The sequence below is a fragment of the Hippocampus zosterae genome, chromosome 8 (genome assembly GCF_025434085.1).
Source record: "Hippocampus zosterae strain Florida chromosome 8, ASM2543408v3, whole genome shotgun sequence".
In the NCBI taxonomy this organism is placed as follows: Eukaryota; Metazoa; Chordata; class Actinopteri; order Syngnathiformes; family Syngnathidae; genus Hippocampus; species Hippocampus zosterae.
This window is the reverse complement of record NC_067458.1, coordinates 7,104,455-7,132,191: the sequence shown is the minus strand read 5'-3', so window position 1 is coordinate 7,132,191 and position 27,737 is coordinate 7,104,455. Positions and strand designations below refer to the sequence as shown.

The 27,737-nt window shown below is 44.1% G+C and overlaps 1 protein-coding gene across 6 annotated transcripts in view; it reads right to left on the bottom strand.

Annotated features, from left to right (window-relative positions):
- Window positions 1–25,942, bottom strand: part of dnajc6 (DnaJ (Hsp40) homolog, subfamily C, member 6) — a 79,105-nt gene extending 53,163 nt beyond the window's left edge. For 3 of the 6 annotated variants that reach the window (XR_007963628.1, XM_052073352.1, XM_052073353.1), the window contains exons 1-11: window positions 19,453–19,837; window positions 15,727–15,862; window positions 7,870–7,919; window positions 6,781–6,929; window positions 6,338–6,460; window positions 5,847–5,980; window positions 4,461–4,655; window positions 4,063–4,180; window positions 3,721–3,800; window positions 1,799–1,992; window positions 589–966 (exon numbers count right to left, since the gene is read on the bottom strand). Coding sequence is in view for 5 of the 6 variants with exons in the window: in XM_052073352.1 (XP_051929312.1) it covers window positions 589–966; window positions 1,799–1,992; window positions 3,721–3,800; window positions 4,063–4,180; window positions 4,461–4,655; window positions 5,847–5,980; window positions 6,338–6,460; window positions 6,781–6,929; window positions 7,870–7,919; window positions 15,727–15,862; window positions 19,453–19,651 (1,756 nt within the window). In the remaining variant the exon portion in view is untranslated. The other 3 variants (XM_052073355.1, XM_052073356.1, XM_052073357.1) reach the window with 3 other exon arrangements.
- Between the last annotated feature and the right edge of the window lie 1,795 nt (window positions 25,943–27,737).

Here is a 27,737-nt window from a genome sequence, read left to right as displayed (position 1 = left end):
ATTTGCTTGAATACCTCTAACAGAAAGCTAATGCGATTAACTAGACAATCCAAATAATATATAATTGTTTCCTTGAGTGACTTTAGCGTATTTCAAAAAGTTGACAAATATCAAAGTGGGCCCTTTCACCGTTCCATTTTTCAGTACGCAGCTCTCAAACGAAAATTTAGACACCCCTTATGTATGTCTTCAGAATGTTTACTAACAAGAGGCAAAAGGTTACTTCCATGTTGCAAAAAGGGAGTGGTTACTGTTGACCTGAACTTCTTGTGTTTGATGTTGTGTTGCCAGGCACACCCCAAGAGTTTAGGGTTTTCTAATTTTCCAAAAAAAAAAAAAAAACCCTCTGTATAAAGTCGATTGCAAGACCACTTTGGATGGTGCACTTGATGTGGTCTGAGTTGAAGTAACTGCAGTTAAATCTATTGACAACAGAAGGCACTGTTGCCATGGTCAACAGAGGTGCACCATGCAATAAACAAGCTCACTCGGACCATGAACGTTTTATGAGACATTTTAAGAGGTCTGCAAAGCTATCGGCGTAAATCCATTTTTGCTTGAGTACTGTGTACTTAAAGTCATCCTCACCTGGAGGGCCAGGGGAAGCACATGGCGAGGCAGAGCTCTGTACTGTTTTATGTGGAGTGGAGTGGTTGGATGATGGCCCGCTGGTTGGCTGGGGTGGAGCCCCAAACAAGTCCCCTAGTAGGTCAGTAGTTGCAGCTGCAGCAGCTGGAGGTTTGGTCACGAGAGGTGGTTCCTTGATCTCGTCCCCATCCAAGCCCAGAAGGTCTACTTCCCGAGATGGATTGGGCTCGGCGGGCGTTGGAGAAGGCTGATCCCCTTTAGGTGGAGCTGTGCTTGTGCTGCTTCGCTGGCTGGAGAGAGAGATCATCTCGTCGTCAGAGGGCTCACTCTCCTCACAGTGGCCTCGACCGCCACGGCCTCCGGGTGGCCTGCTCGGCTCTGTAGGATCATTTCGAAAATAGACGGGAGAACACAGAGAAACACAGAAATGTTGTCAATCATAAATGAAAAACAAAAGAGTGAAAATGGATGCTATAGGGAGTCATATATTTGGGGAAATGAGGCACAGTAAAAAACCAGGTAAAGAAAAAATAGGGTAAAGAAGGAAATAATAGATAATGGGCAACTAAATGCATAAGGTCGACAAGCATCATCTTACGCAACACTCAAAATCTACAACAATCCCAAATTCTGGGTGATGAAAATTGTTAACTTTACGCAAAGTGCTGATTGATCTAGTCACAACTTTTTATTTCACTACGGCAGAGCAAATTTAGTTGATGTGCTTCATATATCATAGCGTCGCATATTTAGAATGATGATTTGTATCAGAGCCAATCCAAGCATTTTTTTTCACTGCCAAACGATGACTCTATCAGGACTCTACTCTGCTGTCTTACCCTCCAAATCCAAGCCTTCCATCTCATCTTGTTGGAACAGAAATAAAAGTTACTTAGAGAGTTTGTGAAAGTTAGTCAAACAGTGCTATTCTATGTGAATTCTGCAGCATAAATGCAGTAAACACTGAAATATATCTACAATTATCAGTGCACAGAAAATAAATGTCACTGTATCAAAAACTTTAATTGAACATCATTTAAAAATACATATAGAGGTATTTATTTATTATATTTTATCATGACCCATGATTGAGACACAACGTTCCACTGAAATGCATTTAGGCATATGGCGTAAAATACATTGATTCATACATAGTGTCTTTTTAGTTAACAGTTGTGTACCACTGCATTATAATCAGTAAGGCAAGTACCAGCAATGGCGAGAGCATCCTGATGTTCCTGATGGCAGGAGAAAAGCACATTGGGACTCAGGTCTTTAGATGGGAACTGCTCCCAAGGCGGCGTGAGGTCTTTCTGCTTGTCTAAGCTCTCCACCTCCACGTCGAGTATCACATGAAACAGCTGGGGATACTTGTCTGGGGAGTCGCATGCGTCCAGCTCTGGTCTGACGGGAGAAATGAGGGATGCAAGACAGGCGTAAACTCAAAAAATAAAAAATACGTTTTTGGTGTGTTTTTTTAAACGAAAAAAATATTTTGAAAAGGGCTTATCAAGGCTGTGGGAATGATTTCAATATGATAATCACCAATTGATGACAGTGGGTTTCATCGGATCTTGGTCCACACATAGTGTGAGTGGGTGTGGTACGGTGATCCTACATGGTGAGGTGGTGTGCAAAAGCATTGTGATGATGAGAACGTGAATAAATACCGACAGCTTTCTCTACAACAGAGCTTCTTCTTCAAAAAAAAAGATGATCAAGTCCCATTGTCACCCTTGACGAGCACACGCACGCAGGTACACACATACAGACACACACACAAAGTTCTTGCAAATCTCATGCATAGGTCATGTATCAGTGCAGTGGTTGTCTTGCAAACTGTTATTTTGACTTTTATTGGTGTTATTTATGTTGTTATTCAGTAGGAAAAGCATTGTATAGATATTGAGGTATCACAAATGCAACAAAAAATGAAAGTGAATGTTGTACTTGAAATGCATCCTTTCACAAAAAGTTTCTCTCTGAATTTTTCTTTTCTTGAAAACAAACATTTTGAATAAACGTACCAATGTTCAGCTGCTGTTTATTTAAGAATGGTAAAAGAGAATTTTAAAAGTTAGAAATGTACTTTTTTGTCCTGATGAAAGAAGAGGGTTAAAGATTTCCTTAGGTCAGCTCCATGCTTATATAGCTACAGAAATCAGAAAAACTTTTTGTAGGCCTTCAAAAATCTGTCAAAATGGTTAAAATGGCTCTCCCAATTTGAGAAAAACGGCTGATATTAAATTAGTTAGAAGGAATCTCATTCTTAACATCAGCTTCGGCCCTCACTGTATTTCCAATGTCTTACGGACATAGCACGCTATAGCCTGCTAAAAGTCATGAAAAAAAAGTGGCCAACAAAATAATTGCCAGAAAGTAAAAGTTACTGCAAATTATGTTAATACGCCGACATTTCTTGCAAGAGGATCTGCACGGTAATAGTACCTCTAATTGAACATGAGAGGTGTCCTGGCTGCTCCACCAATGTTACAAAACACCAGGACAGGTGATCTGGGGTCATCGGCTCTACCATCCATCCATCCATCCATTTTCTAAATCGCTTATCCTCAACCTATCTTAGCTATCGTAGTAACCAAGAAATAACTCTGGTTCAGGTTGGTGACCCCTGGGATATAAGATATTTTTAGGACACTGTTAATCACTTTACCACCCCCTCCCCCCACCCTCCCGTCACATCCAAACATTATCTGAACCTCACTAGAGTCACGAGCGTGCTGGAGCCTATCCTTGCTGTCTTTGAGCAATAGGCAGGGTACCGACTGAATTGGTCGCCAGCCAAACGCAGGGCACACATGGACAACCAACCATTCACACTCACAGACACACTAATGGACAATTAAGAATATTCAATTAAACTAACATGCATGTTTTTGGAACGTGGGAGGAAACCGAAGTACCGGGAGAAAAGCAGAAAGAAAAAAACTAAAAGAAAATGCAAACTTCACACAGCAAAGCCGGAGCCTAAATTCGAACCCACGACCTATGTGCTATCCAGTCGGCCACTGTGCCACCCCAGTTAAACTATTCTGAAGCTTAATTTAATTTCACTGAGTTACTTATTTGAGAAATCAATTCACTCGACTGCATTAAAAGAAAAACAAGACTTACTTGTTAAATTTTAACATAGTGGTCCCAGGAGCAATGAAGCCAGTGTGAAACTGGATCTGGAAAATTTGTGTGTTAGACACCTAATGGATGAAAAAAAGGGTTACTTTCAACACCAAATGTTTAAAGACAGATTTTTAGTTTATTTGACATTGGTTTGAGTTAATGTTATTATTTTTTAAAGCACTGTGATAAAAAATTCAGTGAATAGGGAAAGTGAAACTTGACGAACCACAAATGTAAAAAAGTATATATATTAATTGTGTGTTATCTCTTTTTCCACTTCCCTTTTCAACCACTGCATTTTATTAGATAGACAATGGCAAAGAGGGAAGTTATGTGCACCTTGGCTTGCAGGCGTCCCCCGATGGTGGACCTCATGTGATAGACAGAAACTACGACATCTCCTTGCACGCTGACACCTAGCGGAAAAACCACTTTGCCCTCTTGAACTCGGTGCTCTCTAGATATAAAAGGATAGAATCAATTTGAATTGTATTTGAAATATTGAACAATTTTTGACTCAAGAACAAAGTTCCGTCAGCAAAAAATGAAAAGTACTTGGATTGTTCAACATTTCGCTTGCCCTTCAACCATCCAGATACTGTAAGTGACTATTGTAACAGGTGGCTGGTCGACGAAGATCTTTTTTTCTTGAATTAAATCATTTTATTTGCAGAAGATATGGTATTTTGTATCAAAATATTTAAGTCAACGTTTGCCGTATCAAAATGTGGCTGTACCTCATTCTCTCATACTCCTGTGCCGTAGTGAAGATTTTGGTCTCTCCAATGAGGACATCACAGAAAGGCCGACAGCCGCTCCGTTGTTTGTTGAAGCAGGGAACTGGACTCATGGTGAGAGCCTTGATCATCAGAGGCTTGGTGTGGGGCAGACTGGGCTTCTCTGACACCATGCTACATACATACCCAATGTACCTGCAAGAGGACAATATTCCTGTGTCAGTTCTGTGATTGAGTGGTGATCGGTCCAAGGTAGCTTTATGCAATTGATTGTGTTTTAATCATTCCATATCAAATGGATACAATGGTTCTCCGATGTCAAAGCCCAACATAGAGGACAGGCGGGATCCTGCAATATTATACATGTCAAAAAACATAGGGTTGAAATATGACGACAGATCGTCATGTCTTTGGATCTGATATTCACAAGCACTTTGTATTACACCAGAGGGTGATTGTTTCACTGTCTTCAGTGACGCTAGGAACTCCAAACTCTTCTGTATCTGGACGCCCCAAATGGTGACATTTCTCCAAGAATGCATGCCCTGTTTGTGCATGTGTTTATTTAAGAGCTACCTATATTTGCATGACATATGTGGTTCAATAAAATGATTAAATAAAAACCTGAATTCCCCTTACAAGGACTTATAATATAACTAGAAATAATACAATTATTAAAGGTGATTTCAGCCATCCATCCATTTTCCGATTTGCTTATCCTCACAAGGGTTGCGGAGGGTGCCGCAGCCTATCTCAGCTGTCTTCAGACAGTAGGCGGGGGACACCCTGAACCGGTTAGTGATTTGAGCAAATTTGTCATTTCAGAAGTGTGTATCAAAATGATAGCCCTTCACATTAATTACTAACCAGGAAATAACCCTGATTCAAACTGGTTGGTGACCCCCCGGGATACAAGAAATTTTGAAGGGACTGTTGGGGCAACGCAATGACAGTGCTAGTTTGGATGACCCCCCACCCTCACCACCCCACCCCCTTTACCATTACCCGAGCCGCTTTATGCTCAGGAGGGTCTCAGGTGGGCTGGAGCCTATCCTAGCTGTCTTTCAGGCAGGAGGCGGGGTTCACCCTGAACTGGTTGCCAAACTACCGGTAATCATTATTAAACAAGTCAAATTTACCCCAAAACTCTCCTTGTAAAATTTACTTAAATATTAAACCTAAATATTTTTCTGTGTTAAATATACCCTACATATTTGAAGCTCTAGCAAGTATAATTTTAGACTCAGGAAAAATATATTTTTAGAGCCTCTGGAGTTTTTACTTCTACTTGAGTGCCATTATTCCAAAGTAACAGTTCTCATACTTGAGTACATGTTTTAGCTACTCTACCCACCGCTGATGTCATGTCACAAGATGGCTGCTAACCTGCGGTGTGACGGCCAGAGCCCCGAGCCTGGTCTCTTTGCGCTGAGGAGTTGCATGGCGGGAACTGGATTGTTGAAGAGGTGGCAGAAGCAAAACATGGCACAAACCAAGACACCTGAAGGTGCCCGGCCATCCTAAAAAGCACACGGCAATGACACCCAGCAAATTTCTCTTTCTTTCTAATTATGATGCAGCGTGACTGAATACAATTGGCAAGAAATATAAAACCATTTAACTCATAAAATAACAGCACATTTCATATTGTTCCAAACAGTTTCTCCTGGTCTCTGATGTGTTTGTGAAGCAAAATGTCTTCTTAAAACAAACCTTGCATTTTAGGCATTAGGGAGCTACCCGCACGCCAGGTAACATGATGCATTCAAGGAACCATATTCAACATGGCAAATCACTGGCATAATAGAATGGGTTCCTGGTAAAAGCCTATCGTTACTTGAACTACCCGAAGCAAGTGAATGGTATGAGGAGCCTACCGAGCAGGTGATGACGCACACATTCTTGGGATTCTGCTTCAGCCAGTTATGCATGTTCTTACAAACAGCGAAGAGGTTGTGGAGGCTGGGAGCCTGGCGAGCAGGCCAGTTACACTCTGAAACCTGCAGAAGAATTGGGGAGGGAGTAGGGCACAAATGGCAGAAGAAAAGTTGAGGTGAGAGGAAAAGGATGATATCAACAGCGGGAAGGAAGGAAAAGTAGTGATGAAACAAAACACATGGCAAGAGGAAAGAGAAGTGCAAGTTAGAGCGCAGCAGCAGCAGTAGAGCAACACAACACCCAACTACTTGGCTGCTCTGTTCCAGGCTTCTCTCATCTTTTGGGGGGAAACAAGCTGATAGGTTATCCATTTTTTTTTCATTTGGGGATCGAAACAAAATGATTGATGCATGCACTGGAGAGGATGAGGTCATTAATTTACCCTGCTGGAGAATTTTGCCCCTCGGTAGTTGCGCTGTGACAAGTTGAAGACAGTATAGTGGTCAGCGTGGCGACTGTCGAGGAAGGATCGGATGTCCTCCACATGGTTCTGGTTGCCAATTTGTACAGCCTCTGCTGGGTAGGTCATCACTGAAAAATGACACAGCATCCATATTTCACAATGCACCTCTTTGTTTACTACTTCATTTCCCAGAAATGGCATCTGCAACAAAGACCTTACTTAGAAAAGACTGAACAAAAATAACTGAATGAGTAATAATAATAACAACAGTACATAAATAGAGAGGTGAGAGAGTTGACTCCACAAACTATCCTATCACATACTGCAATATGTGTGCCTGCACTTTATTACAATGTTCAAATTCAAATACTTGATCAATAGCACGGTCGCCCTTCAATATATTTATATTTTTTGTCTTTATTCTCTTCTATGACCTCTTTTTGCAGCAACAAGACCCTTCCTTGACTGAAACTCCCTATGAATAAAAAAAAATGATAACCTATTGTATGGGGAGCCTCAGAAATCGGTAAAGGCTCGCAAAGTTACCAGAGCAAGGAGTGGCTCCGCTAAATTGCCCGATATGCAAAGGATGATCAGCCAACTGTCGTTTTTTGTGAAAGTCAGGTCACAGTCGGATTTGGAAGCATCACGCAGTGCGTTGCGATCCCTTAGAGATTTTGGATTCCGGTTGTACAGTTTTTTTATTTGGTTTTGAGTGAGATGGAAAGGACAGAAGACACACATCCACAGTTCAAAATGGATCATACTAAAAATGAATTAAATACATATATTTAACGGGACCTTGAAGGTAGAAATCAAACGAGAATGTGCATGACGAGACTGTAAAAAGTAGTGTTAAGAAATACATTCTAAAATAAATAGGATAGGATATTTGAAATATTTTGAAACTGCTTTTCAAGAATGTATCTACAAACATTAAAGTCTTGTAGACGTAATATTCAGCTAGCATTAACCCATTCAACAATTGGACAGGAACGGGGCTTAATGGAACCTGCTTTCGATGATTCAGGTGATATTCAGCCATACTTGTGACTCTTGTGTACTTACCTATGATTCGTGACGTGATGTAGGCGATGTCTAGCTCCCCTTTAGTGTACCTGCAACAAAGAACATTCCATGTTCATGTCAGTTTTGAACATTTTCACAGAGAGGGGCAAAGTAAATCAAATTTGGGGTGCCGGGGGGTGGGGGGGGGGGGTATTTTATGTAATTTCTACATAAAGTAACACTACCGACATACCGATTCATGTATATGTATCCTGTATTCATTTTTACTGTACTTCTTCCTTCATTCCTTCAATGCTCTCTTGGTTGCATCTTTAACTCATTCAGTACCAGCCAATTCTGGACCAAGTCTGAAAAGATGTTCAGAAACGTCTTTGGGAGTGAATTACCGGTAGTTAACGACCTAGTGACACCTACAGTATTTGTGGCACTTCAACTGAGTTCAGAGGAAAGACAATTAATTGTTAATTGTCATGAATGCAGGCATACTCAAACAATATAATCATCCATCCATCCATTTCAGGAACCACTTATCCTCACGAGTGCAATTGGCTGGCAGCCAGTTCAGGGTGTACCCCGCCTCCTGCCCAAAGACGCCTGCGATAGGCTCCGACACACCCGCAGCCCTGGTGAGGATAAAGTGGATCAGAAAATGGATTGATGTAATTATCCTCACGAGGTAAACGTCAAAATTGTCTGAACAAAACTCCAATAGATGCAACACTTGAAAATGACCGTTTCTTCTTTGGTCAACTTTGGCAAAAACGCCTATGGAAAGGTGCACCCAAAGTAAATTTGTAGCTATTTGTGAACCATTTGGAGTGTCAGCATAGTTTTTTTAGTCTCTTTTTGAAATATACAAAAAGTTATTATTATGAACATTTCTCCCATACAGTAAGAATCTGTGTAAGTGTTCCTGTCACTGAACTACGGATGTTCGAAAACAGACAAAAAAGCTGAATCTTTATGTTCGTCTCATTTCTTTTCACAATATGTGCCTTGAAAATGGATTTAAAATGTTCAATAGGACTTGAAAACACTACAGGATCTTAAGTCTCCCCAAGCTTCGGTTCAAATTCGACAATTGTAACATGTAGTGCATCATTCAAATCTCCATAAACTCAGCTTTTAAGATAAGATAAGACAAGACAAGATAAGATAACGTTTATTTGTCCCACATTGGGGAAATTTGCAGTCTACAGCAGCAAAATTGGGGGGGGTAGAGAAAAAAAAACCCAAAGTGTTGCATGCTCAAATTAAATAAATGTTTCAGAAAACTCCCCTGAGTGAGCCGTCACCTTACCGTGGTGGAGGGGTTTGCGTGTCCCAATGATCCTAGGAGCTAAGTTGTCTGGGGCTTTATGCCCCTGGCAGGGTCACCCATGGCAAACAGGTTCTAGGTGAGGGGCCAGATTAAAGTATGGCTCATTGACCCTTATGATGAATACAATAGATGGACCAAGGTTTCCCTTGCCCGGACGCGGGTCACCGGGGCCCCACTTTGGAGCCAGGCCTGGAGGTGGGGCTCGTTGGCAAGCGCCTGGTGGCCGGGCCTACACCCATGGGGCCCGGCCGGGCACAGCCCGAAGAGGCAACGTGGGTCCCCCTTCCCATGGGCTCACCACCCATGAGAGGGGCCAAAGGGGTCGGGTGCAATGTGAGCTGGGCGGCAGCCAAAGGCGGGGACCCTGGCGGTCCGATCCTCAGCTGCAGAAGCTAGCTCTTGGGACATGGAATGTCACCTCTCTGGCAGAGAAGGAGCCCGAGCTGGTGTGTGAGGCAGAGAATTTCCGACTGGATATAGTCGGACTTGCCTCCACACACAGCCTGGGTTCTGGTACCAGTTCTCTCGAGAGGGGTTGGACTCTCTTCCACTCTGGAGTTGCTCACGGTGAGAGGCGCAGAGCAGGTGTGGGCATACTCATTGCCCCCCGGCTCAGTGCCTGTACATTGGGGTTCACACCGGTAGACGAGAGGGTTGGTGTTCCGCCTTCGGGTGGGTGGACGGGTCCTGACTGTTGTTTGTGCATATGCACCAAACAGCAGCTCAGCATACCCACCCTTTTTGGAGTCCTTGGAGGGTGTGCTGGAGAGTACTCCTGCTGGGGACTCCCTTGTTCTGCTGGGGGACTTCAATGCTCACGTGGGCAATGACAGTGAGACCTGGAGGAGCGTGATTGGGAGGAACGGCCCCCCCGATCAGAACACGAGTGGTGTTTTGTTATTGGACTTCTGTGCTCGCCACGGATTGTCCATAACGAACACCTTGTTCAAACATAAGGGTGTCCATATGTGCACTTGGCACCAGGACACCCTAGGCCGCAGTTCGATGATCGACTTTGTAGTTGTATCATCGGATTTGCGGCCGCATGTTCTGGACACTCGGGTGAAGAGAGGGGCGGAGCTGTCAACTGATCACCACCTCGTGGTGAGTAGGCTCCGATGGTGGGGGAAGATGCCGGTCCGTCCTGGTAGACCCAAACGTATACTGAGGGTTTGTTGGGAGCGTCTGGCGGAATCCCCTGTCAGAAGGAGTTTCAACTCCCACCTTCGACAGAGCTTTTCCCATGTTCCGGGGGTGGCGGGGGACATTGAGCCCGAGTGGACCATGTTCCGTACCTCTATTGTTGAGGCGGCCAATCTGAGTTGTGGCCGTAAGGTGGTTGGTGCCTGTCGTGGCGGCAACCCCCGTACTTGCTGGTGGACACCAGCAGTAAGGGATGCCGTCAAGCTGAAGAAGGAGTCCTATCGAGCCTTTATGGCCTGTGGGACCCCAGAGGCAGCTGACGGGTATCGACTGGCCAAGCGGAACGCAGCTTCGGTGGTCGCCGAGGCAAAAACCAGAGTGTGGGAAGAGTTTGGTGAGGCCATGGAAGCCGACTTCAGGACGGCTTCGAGGAAATTCTGGTCCACCATACGACGTCTCAGGAGGGGGAAGCAGTGAACCACTAACACTGTGTACAGTGGGGATGGGGCGCTGCTGACTTCGACTCGGGACGTTGTGAACCGGTGGGCAGAGTACTTCGAAGACCTCCTCAACTCCACCAACACGCCTTCCTTGGAGGAAGCAGAGCCCGGGGACTCTGAGGTGGGCTCTCCTATCTCTGTGGCTGAAGTCACCGATGTGGTTAAAAAGCTCCTCGGTGGCAAGGCCCCAGGGGTGGATGAGATCCGCCCGGAGTTCCTCAAGGCTCTGGATGTTGTGGGGCTGTCCTGGTTGACACGCCTCTGCAACATCGCGTGGTCAACAGGGAGCGTGCCTCTGGATTGGCAGACCGGGGTGGTAGTCCCTCTTTTTAAAAAGGGGGACCGGAGGGTGTGTTCCAACTATAGAGGGATCACACTCCTCAGCCTCCCTGGTAAGGTCTATTCAGGGGTGCTGGAGAGGAGGGTCCGTCAGGAAGTCGAGCCTCAGATTGAGGAGGAGCAGTGTGGTTTTCGTCCCGGCCGTGGAACAGTGGACCAGCTCTACACCCTTAGCAGGGTCCTCGAGGGTATGTGGGAATTCGCCCAACCAGTCTACATGTATTTGGTGGACTTGGAGAAGGCATTTGACCGTGTCCCTCGGGGAGTTCTGTGGGTGGTGCTTCGAGGGTATGGGGTACCGAACCCCCTGATACGGGCTGTTCGGTCACTATACCACCGATGTCAGAGTTTGGTTCGCATTGCCGGCAGTAAGTCGGAATCGTTTCCAGTGGGGGTAGGACTCCGCCAAGGCTGCCCTTTGTCACCGATTCTGTTCATAACCTTTATGGACAGAATTTCTAGGCGCAGCCGAAGCGTTGAGGGGGTCCGTTTTGGGGGCCTCAGTATTGCATCCCTGCTTTTTGCAGATGATGTGGTGCTGTTGGCTCCTTCAAACAGGGCTCTCCAACTCTCACTGGAGCGTTTCGCAGCCGAGTGTGAAGCGGTTGGGATGAAGATCAGCACCTCCAAATCTGAAACCATGGTCCTCAGTCGGAAAAGGGTGGAGTGCCCCCTCCGGGTCGGGGAGGAGATCTTGCCCCAGGTGGAGGAGTTCAAGTATCTTGGGGTCTTGTTCACGAGTGGGGGCAGAAGGGAGCGGGAGATCGACAGGCGGATTGGTGCAGCGTCTGCTGTGATGCGGACGTTGTATCGTTCTGTCGTGGTGAAGAAGGAGCTGAGCCAAAGGGCGAAGCTCTCAATTTACCGGTCGATCTACGTTCCAACCCTCATCTATGGTCACGAGCTATGGGTCGTGACCGAAAGAACGAGATCCCGGTTACAAGCGGCTGAAATGAGTTTTCTCCGCAGGGTGTCCGGGCTCTCCCTTAGAGATAAGGTGAGAAGCTCAGTCATCCGGGAGGGGCTCAGAGTCGAGCCGCTTCTCCTCCATATCGAGAGGAGCCAGATGAGGTGGCTTGGGCATCTGATTCGGATGCCTCCTGAGCGCCTCCCCGGTGAGGTGTTCCGGTCATGCCCCACCGGGAGGAGACCCCGAGGAAGACCCAGGACAGGCTGGAGAGACTATGTCACCCAGCTTGCCTGGGAACGACTCAGGATCCCCCGGGAAGAGCTAGACGAAGTAGCTAAGGAGAGGGAAGTCTGGGCTTCCCTGCTAAAACTGTTGCCCCCGCGACCCGGCCCCGGATAAGCGGTAGATGATGGATGGTTTCAGAAAACTGTACACAGTATAAATATAACTTGCATATATGCATCGTATGCATACATAAAAAGAATTATTAATTAAAAGATGTATAACATGTTCATACATGACGACGTGCATCAGCGATTTCTTTTGAGAGATGACGGAGGGCCCTTGGCTGGGCCCTCCTAACTTCAAGGGGTTTCTACAGTATACCTCAGCCCTAATAGGGAATATAAAATTTTCCAGAAAAATAATGACCTCTTACACTAATCGGAGTGTTTGCAGTTGAGGTGTGATAAATAAACTTTTTAAAATATTTTTTCTGTAATGAAATGCTATGTCACATTGTGGTGTATAGCTCTATAATTAATTGTGGTGTTCGGAGCATTAGCACATTTATCTGGGGTGGGGGGGGGGGTTATAATTTTGTTCTTTCCAATGATTTACTTGACTGCCTCAGGTCATGTGTCATATGTCTGTCATCGATTTATGCAAAACATCTAACCAAAAGCCTCATTCATTTACTCAAAACAATTTCTCAAAACATTTCTTAGGCCAGTTGGTGTGAATGTGTGTGATTAGTCCAAACTATGCCGGGATAGGCTCATCTCCTCCATGACAGAGAAGATGATTAGCAGCCGAAAGGATCTTTCAATCTATTTGTTCGCTTTTGGCTATCACAGCGTATCGCCTCTCTATTCATATACAGTACTGTATAGGCACTGAATAAACATGCATCACACAGAAGCACAATGAAATGCACCCTCCTGCATAACAGCAATGCACCGGCCAGTTAGCACAATCAACAGCTATGAATAATTTAGTCATGGAGAGAAGCGAGAGAGACAGACAGAAAACTGAAGAACAGAGCTGAAAAAAAAAGAAACAACAGGACAAGAGAGTGCAGATCTAAAGAGGGAGACACAAGGCAGGAATATTCATGATCAGACCTGCTGAGTCAACAGTGTAAGGAAATGGTTGTGCATTTTTTTTGAAAAACAGAGCCCCCTTTGTGGGCCCGGTGCACAAACAGTGCACACACTCACGAACTGAGTGGACCACACTGTGCCAGACTCTGGTGTTTCCGAACCATGCTGCTCTGGTTCACATCTCTAAGCAGTGGCATTTTTATTGAAAGACTCATCAAAGAATAAAAAAAAATAAATAAACTTTTTTAGTTACTCGCTTAAATCAGTGCAAACTACTGCAAAATGAATGTGAATGGAAGTAGCCTAAAATGCGCAGACATGCTAAAACATAAAGTCCCAGGCCAGAATATTGGAGTGGTCAGGTCAACTTCTTTATTTTTGCTGAACAGCGAAAACATTATGGTATCGGATCAAAAGAATGAATTTTGGACAAATGTCCAGAAATCAGCTTTTATTTCTGAGCATTTACATCTAGATGTGTGAAACAACTCCAGAGAAAGCACCTTTTGTTTGAGTCCGCCCATTTTTTAATTGAGCAAAAGTATTAGAACACGTGACTGATGGGTGTTTCCAGTTACACAGTTGTTGCCTTTTAGATTGACCGCTCAAACATTAGATGGTGCTTCTTTTTGGTTTGGAGTTTTACCTGTGACAAATGCTGTTAAGCAAAACTGAAGACCAGAGGCCTGTCTATTGGAGAAAAGCAAACCCTTTTCGAGCTGAGAAAATAGGGGAAAATCGAGCAGAGCTATTGCACAAACATTGGGAACAGTCAATCAAAAATGTCCTGAAAAGAAGGAAGCTACTGAGCAACAGACATTAATAGGCAAGCCAAAGGAATCAACAGCAGTTGATGACGGGAAATACGAAGAGAGCCGTGAAGATACATCTAGAGACAACAGTCAGTGAGTCTCGAGCAACCGCCACAGGGCAGAGGTTAATGTATGACAATCCATTGTTCGAAGAAGACTTTGAGAGAAGAAATATCGTATACAGGCCATCCCACAACATGCAAACCACTCATCCACAAAAAGAATCAGAAGGCCAGATTGGATTTTGCAAAGATTGACAAGGGGTTTGGAAGTTTGATAGACTGATGAGACCAAAGTGATGGAAAGGCCAAGGTGTGGAGAAAGAAAGGATATGCTTGTGCTCCAAAACACATAAGCTCATCTGTGGAGCAGGCAGGTGCTTATATGGCTGCTTCTGGAATGGCTCACTAGTCTTATTACTAATATAACTCATGATGCTAACAGCAGAATGAATTCTGAAGTTTAAAAAAAATCCCAGCTTGCTATATTCGTTATTGATAATAATAATCATGTGTGTGATTTGATTTTTTCTTTTTTTCCATGCTTCTTCAGAGAATGAAACTAATCACAGTGTCTTCTCTCATGTACAACCAGAAATTAATCCATCCATTCATCTCACCATCCAACGCAGATTGTGCAGACAACTCCTATGTGTTTTGTCCTCGTGTTGTTTCCGTATCTTGCTATCCAAGGCACCGCAGATCCATCTTTCTGTTTTCTATACTGCTAAATGCTGATTAGGGTCTCACGTGAGCTGAATCCTATTTCGCCTGACTTTGGGCCAGAGGCAGGATACGTCCTGGAGTGGTGGACAGCCAATCACGGGGCACATACAGCATCGCAAAACAACCACTCACGTTCACATCCAAGGGCATTTTACAGTCTTCAATGAAACTAACATGCATGTTTTAGGAATATAGAAAGAAGCTCGAAATACATGGAGAAAGCACTGCGAGAACAAACAAACTGGACACAGGAAGGTCAGAGCCCAGATTCGAACCCCCAGCCTCAGAATTGTAATGCGCATGCACTGCCAACTTTTCACCATGCGGCCCAGTGCTGACATAACAATCTGAAAAATTAATTGACTGAACCCGCATTATTTAGCTCTGAAAGAGCAATCTTACGGTGCATTGATTTGACTATACATTATTTACATATTTATGATTTGTAAAGCGGCCCAGTGGTCCAAATTGTTAGCGCATCAACCTCACAGTACAGAGGTTGCGGGTTCAATTACAGCTCCGGCTTCCCTGTGTGGAGTTTGCATGTTCTCTCCATGCTTGCGTGGGTTTTCTCCGGGTACTATGGTTTCGAAAAACATGCATGGAAGGCTGATTGAACACTCTAAAATTGTCTCTAGGTGTGAATGTAAGGGCCGATGGTTGTTCGTCTCTGTGTGCCCTGCAATTGGCTGGCAACCGGTTCAGGGTGTCCCCCACCTACTGCCAGGAGACGGCTGGGATAGGCTCCAGCAGCCCCCGCGACCATTGTGAGGATAAGCGGATCGGAAAAGGAATGGATGGATGGATGATTTTTAAATACTTACGTGGCAACCTGATGCATGACCTTGGTGGATGTGTCCTTTAGGGTATCCTTGAGATTGTCTTTGAAGTTACTGAAGAACCTTCCAGCTCCGCCCTTGACCATATCCAACAGTCCTCCCCCATAGTTGGCGTCCATATCTGGAAAAAAGTTAAAGAAAATACCCTAAAATCTGAATCCGAAACGTTTTTTGTTTGTTTGTTTTATTTGAAAGTCTAAAAAAAAAAGTCTATTGTCTAAAATAGAAATGTAGTGTAAGGGAGCTATCTGGCGAACCAACCAGATATCGTGATCATAGATAAAGGACAGAGGAAAGCCGTTGTAGTGGATGTAGCGGTCCCAAATGATGGAAACATCAGAAAGAAGGAACACGAGAAACTCGAGAAATACCACGGGCTCAGAGAGGAGCTGGAGAGAGCCTGGAAGGTAAATGTGACAGTCGTGCCTGTGGTGGTCGGAGCACTCGGGGCAGTGACCCCCAAACGAGATGAGTGGTTGCAACAGATCCCGGGAACAACATCGGACATCTCAGTCCAGAAATGTGCAGTGCTGGGAAGAGCAAGGATACTGCGCTAACCCTCAAGCTTCCTGGCCTCTGGTAGAGGACCCGAGCTGAATGAGAGACGGACACCACCCAAGGGGTGAGACGAGGATTTTTATATACTGTGTGTGTGTGTGTGTGTGTGTGTGTGTGTGTGTGTATATATATATATATATATATATATATATATATATATATGTCTGTCTCCGGGCAGTAGGCGGGGGACACCCTGAATCGGTTGCCAGCCAATCACAGGGCACACAGAGACAAACAACCATCCGCGCTCACACTCGCACCTAGGGACAATTTAGAGTGTTCAATCAGCCTGCCACACATGTTTCTGGAATGTGGGAGGAAACCGGAGCACCCGGAGAAAACCCACGCAGGCCCGGGGAGAACATGCAAACTCCACACAGGGAGGCCGGAGCTGGAATCTAACCCGGTGCCTCTGCACTGTGAAGCCGACGTACTAACCACTGGACTACCGGGCCGCCTTTTTTCAGGATATTAATTCATCCATTCATTCATCTTCCGAGCCGCTTGATCCTCACTAGGGTCGCGGGGGGTGCTGGAGCCTATCCCAGCTGTCTTCGGGCAGTAGGCGAGGGACACCCTGAATCGGTTGCCAGCCATTCGCAGGGCACACAGAAACGAACAACCATTCGCACTCACACTCACACCTAGGGACAATTTATAGTGTTCAATCAGCCTGCCACGCATGTTTTTGGAATGTGGAAGGAAACCGGAGCACGCAGAGAAAACCCACGTAGGCCCGGGGAGAACACGCAAACTCCACACAGTGCCTGATTCGGATGCCTCCTGAGCGCCTCCCCGGTGAGGTGTTCCGGTCATGTCCCACCGGGAGGAGACCCCGAGGAAGACACAGGACACGCTGGAGAGACTATGTCACCCAGCTTGCCTGGGAACGACTCGGGATCCCCCGGGGAGAGCTGGAAGAAGTAGCTAGGGAGAGGGAAGTCTGGGCTTCCCTGCTAAAGCTGTTGCCCCCGCGACCCGGCCCCGGATAAGCGGTAGATGATGGATGGATGGATGGATGGATGTATACTAATAGATTTAAACATGTATAAGTTAGGTTATAGGTTAGTGATGGCTGTTTGAAAGTGCTCTATAAATACAGTTAGGTTGAGGTTAGTTTAGTGTATGAATAACAAAATACAGTAAACATATACATGTATATATATATATGTTGCTCTATGTGACTCACTGTTGCTTTGCTGACTTTCGCTGCTTCTCCCGGACCGTTTGCAGACTTTTTTTTATGTAATTTTTTTATGAATCTGTTTGAAAAAATCTGTGATGCCCTGAAGCCGCGATAAACAAACCACAAAATAGCGAGGGAATATCTTGCGAACCGCTCTATCCTCACGAGGGTCGCGGGGGGTGCTGGAGCCTATCCCAGCTGTCTTCGGGCAGTAGGCGGGGCACACCCCGAATTGGATGCCAGCCAATCGCAGTGCACACACAGACGAACAAGCATGCACTCCCACACTCCCACCTCGGGACAATTTAGAGCATAGGCGTCAAACTCAGGTTCAGGCTGTCCTGCATGTTTTCCAAGTCTCCCTGGTGCAACACACCTGATTCAAATGAACAGGTTCAATGTCAGGCTTCCGCAGAGTTGGTGATGGTGTGCTAAGGTGATCTGAGGATGGATTTTATATATATATATATATATATATATATATATATATACACACACACACACACACACACACAGTATATATGAATGACTGCGAATGTCTCAGTCAGCTGTGGTCTTTTGATCGCTGAAGCAACATTTGCTTAACTAACTGGAACAATTAAAAAGATACGATATGTCATTTATGGTAACTCCACGTCATTCCAGCAGACAGCGAGTATATTTTAAAGAGCTTGATGCTATCAATGTTATCACTATGCAACCGGATGAGGGACCGGAAGTTAGCACACCATCAAACTGGAAATACAGAAACGATGCACGCATAGGGTCCATTTGAGAGAATTTGAGTTTTTGTCATGCGAAAGTACATGCGACGTCATAGTGGAAAGGTCTATACCAGGCATGTCCAAATCCGGCCTGCGGTCGAATTTCATCCGGCCCTCGGCCCCTGTCATAAAATCAGTCCCGTCTGGCCCGCAGGTTGGGCGCAATGGAACACGTGTTGCATTGACTGAGGTCTCGTAGACTGGTGAGTGATGTTTCATAGAGTACTGCTTCCCTCTAGTGGCTAAATGAGTAATAGCATTCACTAAATGAGTAATAGCATTTAGACACTAGAGGGCATCACTCACGAGCTAACAAGACATCACTCCGTGTTTATTCATTCATTCATTCATCTTCCGTACCGCTTGATCCTCACTAGGGTCGCGGGGGGTGCTGGAGCCCATCCCAGCCGTCTCCGGGCAGTAGGCGGGGGACACCCTGTTCATATTGACTGATATGTCATATTTCAAATGATCCTTGCAGTTGTGGATATGTGTATTGCTTGTTCATTTCCCTGTTGTTCGAGTCAAAGGTTTTGTGACTATTGAAAAGTCATGGTGATACATTTTATGTTTCAAATCAATCAATTTGCACTCAGGAGACTTCTGTTTAAGAAAAAGTCAAGTGAATAAGCAGTTGCATGTGATATACCTGTTTCAAATGAACCAAAAGAAATTCTTAAGATTGTTGAAATTAAAATAAAAATGGAAATGTGAAACAGACTGGCTTACTAAAATTTGACGAACAATATTGTTGTTCAATGTAAAGAATGTCAGCCAAGGTCGCCCCCCCGACATTTTACCACATAAAATCCGGCCCCCTTGGCAAAAAGTTTGGACACCCCTGGTCTATACCCTTGAATATATACAGTCAATCCGTGTGCAATTTCAAAAGTAATATATAGCGAGAAGACATTAATTGGTTGCTGATCGGCCTGAAGGGTTTTTACTCACTCTTGTGAGATCATTTTAAACCTGGCAAGAGGTGATTATGGCAGCAAAGCAGGCTGCACTGCAAGCCAATGTGAGCATATAAGAGGCCTGTACAAGAAGGGACTCCATGGTGATATTGTAAAAGATTGTCACGACTGCCAGCCATCCCATCTGCTACGTTCACACTATACATGGCTTAACGATTGCCGAAGCCATTCCGCGAGTTACAAACGCCATAACGAGGGTGAACGGAGACGGTGTGCGGACTCCTACCTGAGCTGTCCATGGTGCTGCAGTCTTCCTCTTTATCGGGGCCGACCTTCGGGCTGTGGAGAGCAGCTACCGGGCCTGCGAGTGTGCTGCCTCCCCCTCCTCTGCCGGCACTGAAGCTATCTCTGCCACTATCGACCAACTGCAAAGATTCATAGCCATCATAAGTGCTCTTTTTCTTATAAGCGCCCAGCAAGCTCATCACCAAATTGAGCGAAATAAAGATTTCCGCTGCCACCTCCCCCCACCCCCTAAAAAAAGGATTAAAATAACGAGCTACTTTGAAGGAGCCCCAACGACGGGGTGGCTGTGCCGTGTCTTCCACAGCCGCCGATGCTAGTGCTGCTACCGCTACATGCAGCACATGTCCGAAGAGCGGAGTATACGGTCTCACTGATGTCTGGGGGAGGTGCGCTCTCTCGCAGATTCTCTCACTCGCTCTCTATCTTCCTCTCTCTCTCCCTACCTCCCTCTATCTCTCTGTAGCTCAGTTTCAGTGCCGCAGTGTTGTACAGTCGTGTACGATTGGTGCCGAGTTAGGGGCGTAGAGCCAGGAGCACAGCAAGTAATGTGCACCTAACTCATGTAGCTCTTCCCATGTCCAATCTTAAATTATTTACTACTACTACTACTACTAATAATACATTTCATTGATAAGCGCCTTTCAAGACACCCAAGGACACTTTACAATAACAAAAAACACAAAACAATGCGGGTTACTCCAACCCCGGCAAATGCAAGTAATTACATGTACACGTTTAATAATATTAGACTATACTGTACGTTAAGCAGGGTGTTCTTACATGCAGTAATCTATATTGAATGCTCATTCATAAAAATGTATGTTTGTATCCAGGGATGTGCTGAAGGCCATGATGCCTGGGACCGGGCAGGAAATACAGCAGCTGTTCGGGAAAATATTTTCCCCAAATCACTGATGGCCCCTGATCGCCCCTGTTTGTATCCAAATATTTATTCAACATAGTTTATTCGTATTTCCTATACTATCACAGTTCTTTTATTCATTGTATAAAAATGTTACCTTTATTTTGGAGCTGCTTTTTTTGGTTACATTTCCATCGCATGTGTATTTTTTTTTTTTTACCTCCATGTAACCAACATCCATCACTCAATGCAAAGAATACAGTATCGCTATAGTCCATTCGTCCATTTTCTATTACACTGATCCAATTTACGATCAGCTGAATGGAGCTGACTCAGAACAAGTACGATTGTTGGAGAGCACATATCCACCTTATTCCAGAGGGCTGTGACGATTATTACTTTTTGTACAGATTTCTGGTAAAATTTTGATTCAGTGGGTTTCATTTGTGGGAGCAGTTTATTTTATTTTTTTTTCACTCCCTTTTCTAAGTGATCATGAGTCGCCATTGCATTGAAAAATGTCTTGCATGGCTTGGGTACTTGTTACACTGTTGGTGGCTATACTAATAAGCAGAAGAAGTTGAATCTGTAACTACAAGAGCATTGTTTTGAACTGGCACCCTGTACAAGGACAGGAGAATGTTCTTGTGATAAATGTTAATTTCTAGCACCTTCCCCCAGGATGGTGCAGGAGAGTCCGCGCTTGAAAAGACCACCACCTCAATGTTGTACATGTGCTCCTTTTCATTTTAAATATTTGCAGTGGGAGGTTGAAGTACTTTTTAGAGATGTTCACATAAACTTTGAAGATTGATCGAGTGATAACATCGAGCTACATGAATGAAGCTTGTTTACATTGAGGGTTACGGTCATGTGGTTACCATGCAGTGGGAAATCGTAGGTTTGGCTCGGTCCAAAGCCTGCCTTAAACTAAATAAGACGGTGTCCGACCTCTTTTAAAAAATGTGACCAACTTTATTACTGTTTTATTATAGTATTGCCTCAAAGCCTTTGCTCATTGCGTCACATCCGACGCAACAGAGTTCGGAAAGTAGTTAAACATGTGACTGTACCATGTCACTGGCCTCTTTTTTATGTCATCCTCCTACACTGCTCCGTTAGCAGAAAGCGGGACTGAAATGTTTTCTCTTAAAGATGCATCAACTGGCCTTGTTGGAGTCTGTAAATATTATAGAAACTGAACTCGCACAAACAGTTTCCATGCAAAGAAAACGCCGGTTTCACTATACTGGAAGCTGCACACCTATTTAACGCAAAGGCTCATGGGGTGTAGAATATAGTGGAGAGGGACAGACAACCATTCACTTTCACATTCACACCGTCACCGACTGAAAATTGAACCCACGCCTTCTGTACCAAAGTCGTGTGAATACACCCCTACGCCATTTGAGACTATAGTCCACTGGTGTCAAAGTCAAGGCCGGGGGGCCAAATCTGGCCCACCACATAAACTGGTTGCCAGCCAATCGCAGGGCACACACAGACATTAGATCGGTCCTAAAAAATTGAGCCTGACCCGACCCAGCCCGAGGGTATTTCAGTCCAAGCCCGATCACTTAACTTGGTTTGCAGGCCTGAGCCCAAAGCAAACCTGAGATTTCATATTTTATTTGTGAGGACTCGGGAGGAGGAGGGGTGATTTCTGACAAAGCCTGTCTTTTGTAACGAAATCTAAGTTAAACAAGACTGTATAAACATTTCCTTCTTTTATATTTCTGTTTCTGAAAATGTTACATTAACCGACAATTTTCCATCATTGATAGATTTTTTTTAAGCGTGGACGTGGAAAATTTAAGGCCGTCCGTCATTTTGACGGGTTGAAAAGTGGGCCGTAAACCACAGCAGCAATACAGTACGTCCTTAAGAATCTAGCGCTGCACTTTAAGAGAGAGAAGCAGAGAGACAAAGACGAACAATGATGGGTGAATACTCGACAGAGACTGGAAGGAGTTCTTTGAATTGTCATTGCAAGAGTTTAGTACAGTATGTGTTGTGATGAGGTGACTTTTGCTTTTTTTGCAAACCACGGTCTCTCGTGGCCAAAACGATTCACCGCCTCCAAACAAAAACAAAAACAGTGAGCGAGAGAGAAGCCCGACCGGAACCGAACCCGAAGCAAAGATTGACATTTTATGCATTTCGGGTCAGGTCGGGCTCAGGCGGCCCAATCTTACCTCAAATAGACATACAACCATTCACGCTCACAATCACACCTAGGGATCATTTAGAGCATTTAATCAACCGACCATGCATGTTTTTGGACTGTGAGAGGAAACCTGAAGAAAACCCACGCAGGCACAGGGAGAACATGCAAACTCCACACAGAAAGCCCATGGCCCGGAATCAAACCCCGGACCTCTACAATGCGAGGCGGGCGTGCTAACCAGTGGACCACTGTAGTATACATAATGATAAAATTAAAGATGACAACTTGCAGGGATCACTGTGACCATGTTGAGTGCCAAAGTGAAATAAAAGTAAGTACAGTCTAAGACAAGGTAATATACAAAAGCACAGAAGTTAATACTATTGCCTTTCAGCTAAGACTGTTGCACACTACAATTATTAAAAAACTCCAGTACTCTATACATTTCTCATGTAAAATTACCTTTATTTGATGAAAGGTGTCAGTTTCATTATTAACCATTTACTAAGACAAATGGCTGAAAGTGTGCTATGGAGAAAAGTCAGCGGATTTCGGTCAGTCAGGCATCACCAAGAAAAAAGTAGCAACACTGAATGCTAAATATGATGTCACAGTAGCTCTCGATGGTCATTTTTCGAATGCGATTTGATTTCAAATCTTGTGTCATGACCTTGTGTCCACACAGAGAAGAGCACTGACCAATGGTGGAATGCTTCCCTCCTTTGGCTTGTCCCCTGGCAACACTTTCATGGTGCTGAAAAGAGAACATGAGCCTGGGAAACTCTTTCTCAAGCAGGCGGAAGCACAGAGCACAGCGGGAACAAAATGTCCAAAAGGGAGGGAATGATATCCCTCCATTGCCGGACTCAATGCACTACCGCTCCATTGTTGCTGCAGTTTCCAGTCTCATTCCTTACCAAGGCGGCCTATAAGTAAACATGGAGAATCTACATGAAAGAGCAGCACCTGTAAACCTTATCATAATCCCTGTTACGTTATTGCTAGGTCACACAGTATTATTCTTAGTATTATTATTGCAAATAAAGTTTTACGCAAATGAGCCAAACGTATCTTGAACCATTTCACATTGCAAAATGTTCAATGTGTCAGATGAATTATGTAATACTGGGTAAAAGACCCACCTTTTAATGTACAGTAGTGATATCATGAACATGTAGTATATTCAAAATGTCGGCCTTTAGACTCAACTGCAAAGACAATTAAAAGAAAAATTTAGCGCATCATGTTTGTATTTGTCATGAATTTAAAAAATCCGCCGGCCGAATAAGAGTTTAATTTAAAACGGGGTCATTTAGTTTCACGTCCTAAGTTTTTGTTTTCCCAAACTATTTTAACTTCACACATTTTCATCGATTCAGATTTTTCTGATTTTGAAAGACAATGCTGATTTTTTTAACCATTTTCCTGACTCCAATTGCGACTGAAAATGTATTTCTCAGGTTTACTTTCCAAGTAGTTTTTCCTAGTCCTAGTCAGGTTTTATCAAGTTTCTCTTTTTTGTGATTCCTGTGTGTCCAAGCCCAAGTCTTTTCAATCTGATGTGTTTCATTATCACATTGTTCTGTACTCAATTCCAAGCCAGTTTCCAGAATTTGTCTCGTCATGTCCTCGTTCCAGACCTCTCCCCTCATTCCGTGCCTATTTCCTCAACTTGTCTTTTATCACCAGTTTGGCCCCGTTTATCTTCCCTAGTTCCTGCACATACACTCTGCAGAACTCTGCCTCTTTTCTTTCCCTCACCTCCATAATGGCAGGCTAATGAAGGTGATGCAGAGTCAGTCTCTGCGCCGCAGCAGCTCCCGGTTCCCATTCAGGTGCCACGGCAGCTCAAGGTGCCCGTTCACATTTTGGCACCACACCAAGTCAGAGTTTTTGTTTTTGTTCCGGTAGTGCGCAGAGCCTAGGGTCCCGTACAAATTCAGCCTCATGAGTCTTCTACATGCCTTGTTTGCTTGCCATTTTGTAAGATAGATCGGTAAGATTACTCCTGCTCTGCTGTTAGTGCCTTCCTCATTCCATGTGCTTTGGTGCTTCACTTTTGCCCCTGAAACTCTACCATGAAAAACTGCAAACAAATCATTGGAATACAAATCACGTTGGATTTAACTTTTTAGAACCATACACTATTTTTGCATTACTTGTTTAAAAGTTCAAATTAAGGTAGAATTGTCATTTAACTTTATGTTAAAACATCCATCCATTTTTTTAATGTGCTCATCATCACGAGAGTCGCGTGCATGCTGGAGCCTAACCAAGCTGTTTGAGGGCACCCTGAAGTGGTTGCCCGACAATCGCTGATGTTAAAACATTTCCAATGACTCTTTTTTAAGTACAGGTCGTTGTTGTGGTTTCTCCTGTTTGGGCGCATTACTATTGTTCCAACAGTGCATAACGTTACTGTGGCTAACCATAATATTAGATGTGCTTTTTCGGAAAGTATCATTTTTGTATCCACATTTGCGTTTCCTATGGTACGGTATTCTAACGCTGATCACGGCGATGGAGAGCTATTGCTACCAATGCTTCAGAATACTTGTCATTTTTATGGGCGATTGTCATCTGTAGAGGAGTTCACTCTCGGAGGCCGCTCAGTAAACTCTGGAATATGAAACCCAAAGGGCTGCTAAACCGCTCACGTGACGTAACTGTGGTGACGGCACCGTGCGCCAACACAGACACTGTTCTCCTATTGCTATCTATACATTTGTAGTCTTGATTCTGGCTTGTTAAAAAAAAAAGATTCCGACGTAAAACTGACGGGCTGCGCTAAATTGGTGATTGAGGAATCTGAAATACGAGGCAATGGCGTGGCGGCACTCACAAAATGTATAATTTGCACCTCATACAACTGAACACAGGCTAGAGCAAATGACTCCCCGCGTGATGTAGTAGTGCTCATTCAACACAAAATCCCAGATTACAAATAAAAAATAAAACGATGATACATGCAAGGTATTCGTGTTTGTATGACGTATTTGTTATGTGTTACGCAATAGCAACAACATCCGGCTTTCTCGTGTGTCCGGTTACAAAATTATATATCCTCCATTCTTGCCTGATACAACATGCATGCAATATGACATTACGTTACCTTTCAGGACGTATTTGAGCATTCTCCCGGGAGCGCAGTCCTATTGAGATGCGCTTCCAAGCTCCTCGCTGGCTGTCAGCGACCTTTGCGTTGTCATCAGCTGCAAGTCAAAGGTCAAAGCGTTTATTGTCCTAGTAGCTAGATAATATATGCGTTTGCACCGGGAGGTAGTAACGGGCTGCAGCAACGCGATGTGTTCGCATCCTGGTGGAGGAGCCCACAAAGCATTCAAGCTTCTTGCGGTGAATTTTTAAATGTGGCTGGGCGAATTCTTTGCTAGCACACGCTACATGAATCCGCCGAACTGCGCCCCTCAGTGCATTCCGTATGCACTGCAATGACTGGAGCAACCTGGTAAAACCTGGACTGGATTTATGACGTGATCATGTGTGTCGTCTCCGATTTCAGACGCCATGGTTATACTGCCCATTCTGTACCATAACAAATAGCTAGGGAAAAGCTTGTACTTTATCAATAAACATGGTCAACAGGAAGCTTCTTCATTCTCTGGTGAATCATGCACAGATTTCTTCTGTCAGACACAATGCATGTTTTGCTGTTATTTTAAATGTCTAGGTCAGAGAATTCATGACTATCCGAGTGTGGTGATGACTCTATTTTGATGAACAACTAGTTGCCAACCAAATGGATGGCACATATAGACGAACAACCATTCACACCTTGGATTCTATTCTATTCACACCTTCTATTAACCGGCCATGCCTTTTTTTTGAATGTGGGAGGAAACGGGAGAAAACCCACACACGCACGGGGAGAGCACCCAAACTCCACACGGGAAGGTCAGAGCCAGAATCCAACCCTGAACTTCCGCACTGTGAGGCCAATGTGCTAAATCGTTAAACACCATGCTCGTTGCTACGTCTTCAGATGCAATTTCAAATGGTGCCATACATAGCGAAAGCTATTTAACATCCAGAAACTCCCCCGGCTACTCTGGGCCTGAGCTTGTGTGTGATGGACTGATTCAAAGTGGAAAAGTGTGCTGTGATCTGGAAATTATGGACACCGTGTTTTCCGGTGCAAAGAGGAGAAGAACCATTCGGATTGTTATACAATACAATACAATACAATACAATACAATACAATACAATACAATACACGCTGATTTATGGACACAAATGTCAAAGGTTAGCATCTGTGATGGCATGGGTACCTTGTACATCTGTTCAGATGCCATTAATGCTGAATATATACACAGGAGCAAATTATACTGCCATCCAACCAATTTATTTTTGAAAAATGTTTTTCCTTATTTCAATAAGACAATTCTAAGCCACGTTCTGCACGTTACAACCGCATGGCTTCATATTAAAAGAGTGCAAGTAACAGATTGAGATGTCAGCAGTCCAGACCCGTCTCCCATTGTAGACGTGTGGCACATGATGGAGCACACAAAATGCAACAGGACACCCCTGACTGGTGAGCAACTGAAGCTGTACATAAAGCAAGAATGGGAAAGAATTCCAGCTACAAACCTTCAAAAATAAGTTTCCTCAGTTCTCAGATGCTTTTGAGTGTTGTTTAAAGGAACGGTGATGTAACAACAGTGGTAAACATGCCCGTGTTCCAGCTTCTATTCAATGTTTTGCAGGCATGAAATTCAAAATGATTCAACATTTGTAGAAAAAAAATCTAAAATTGATCAGTTTGAACATTCAATACAATACAATACAATATTAAATATCCTGCCATTGTCGTGCATTCAAATGAATATAGGTTGAAAATGATGCAATGCACATTTTTTTATTTCTGGTTTGATATACATTTTACACAATGTCCCAATGAGATTGGAATTGGGGTTGTATGAAGAATGCAAAAATAAATTCCATTGCTGTTTGTCATTATTTCTCTACATTGTAAAGTCTGTATTTATTCTAGTTACAGAGTTGTGGATGGACAATGGGTTAATTTGCTAATTATTATAATTACTGTTACATATAAATACATAGTTTGATTTAAAAAAAGAAACAAGTTACTCACCAGTTACTCAGTACTTTTACCTAGTTGTTTCACTTATTTACAATACAATACGATACATGCTGATTTATATAGCGCTCTCACAACAGCGGCAGCTGTAACAAAGCGCTTAACAATACAGTTAAC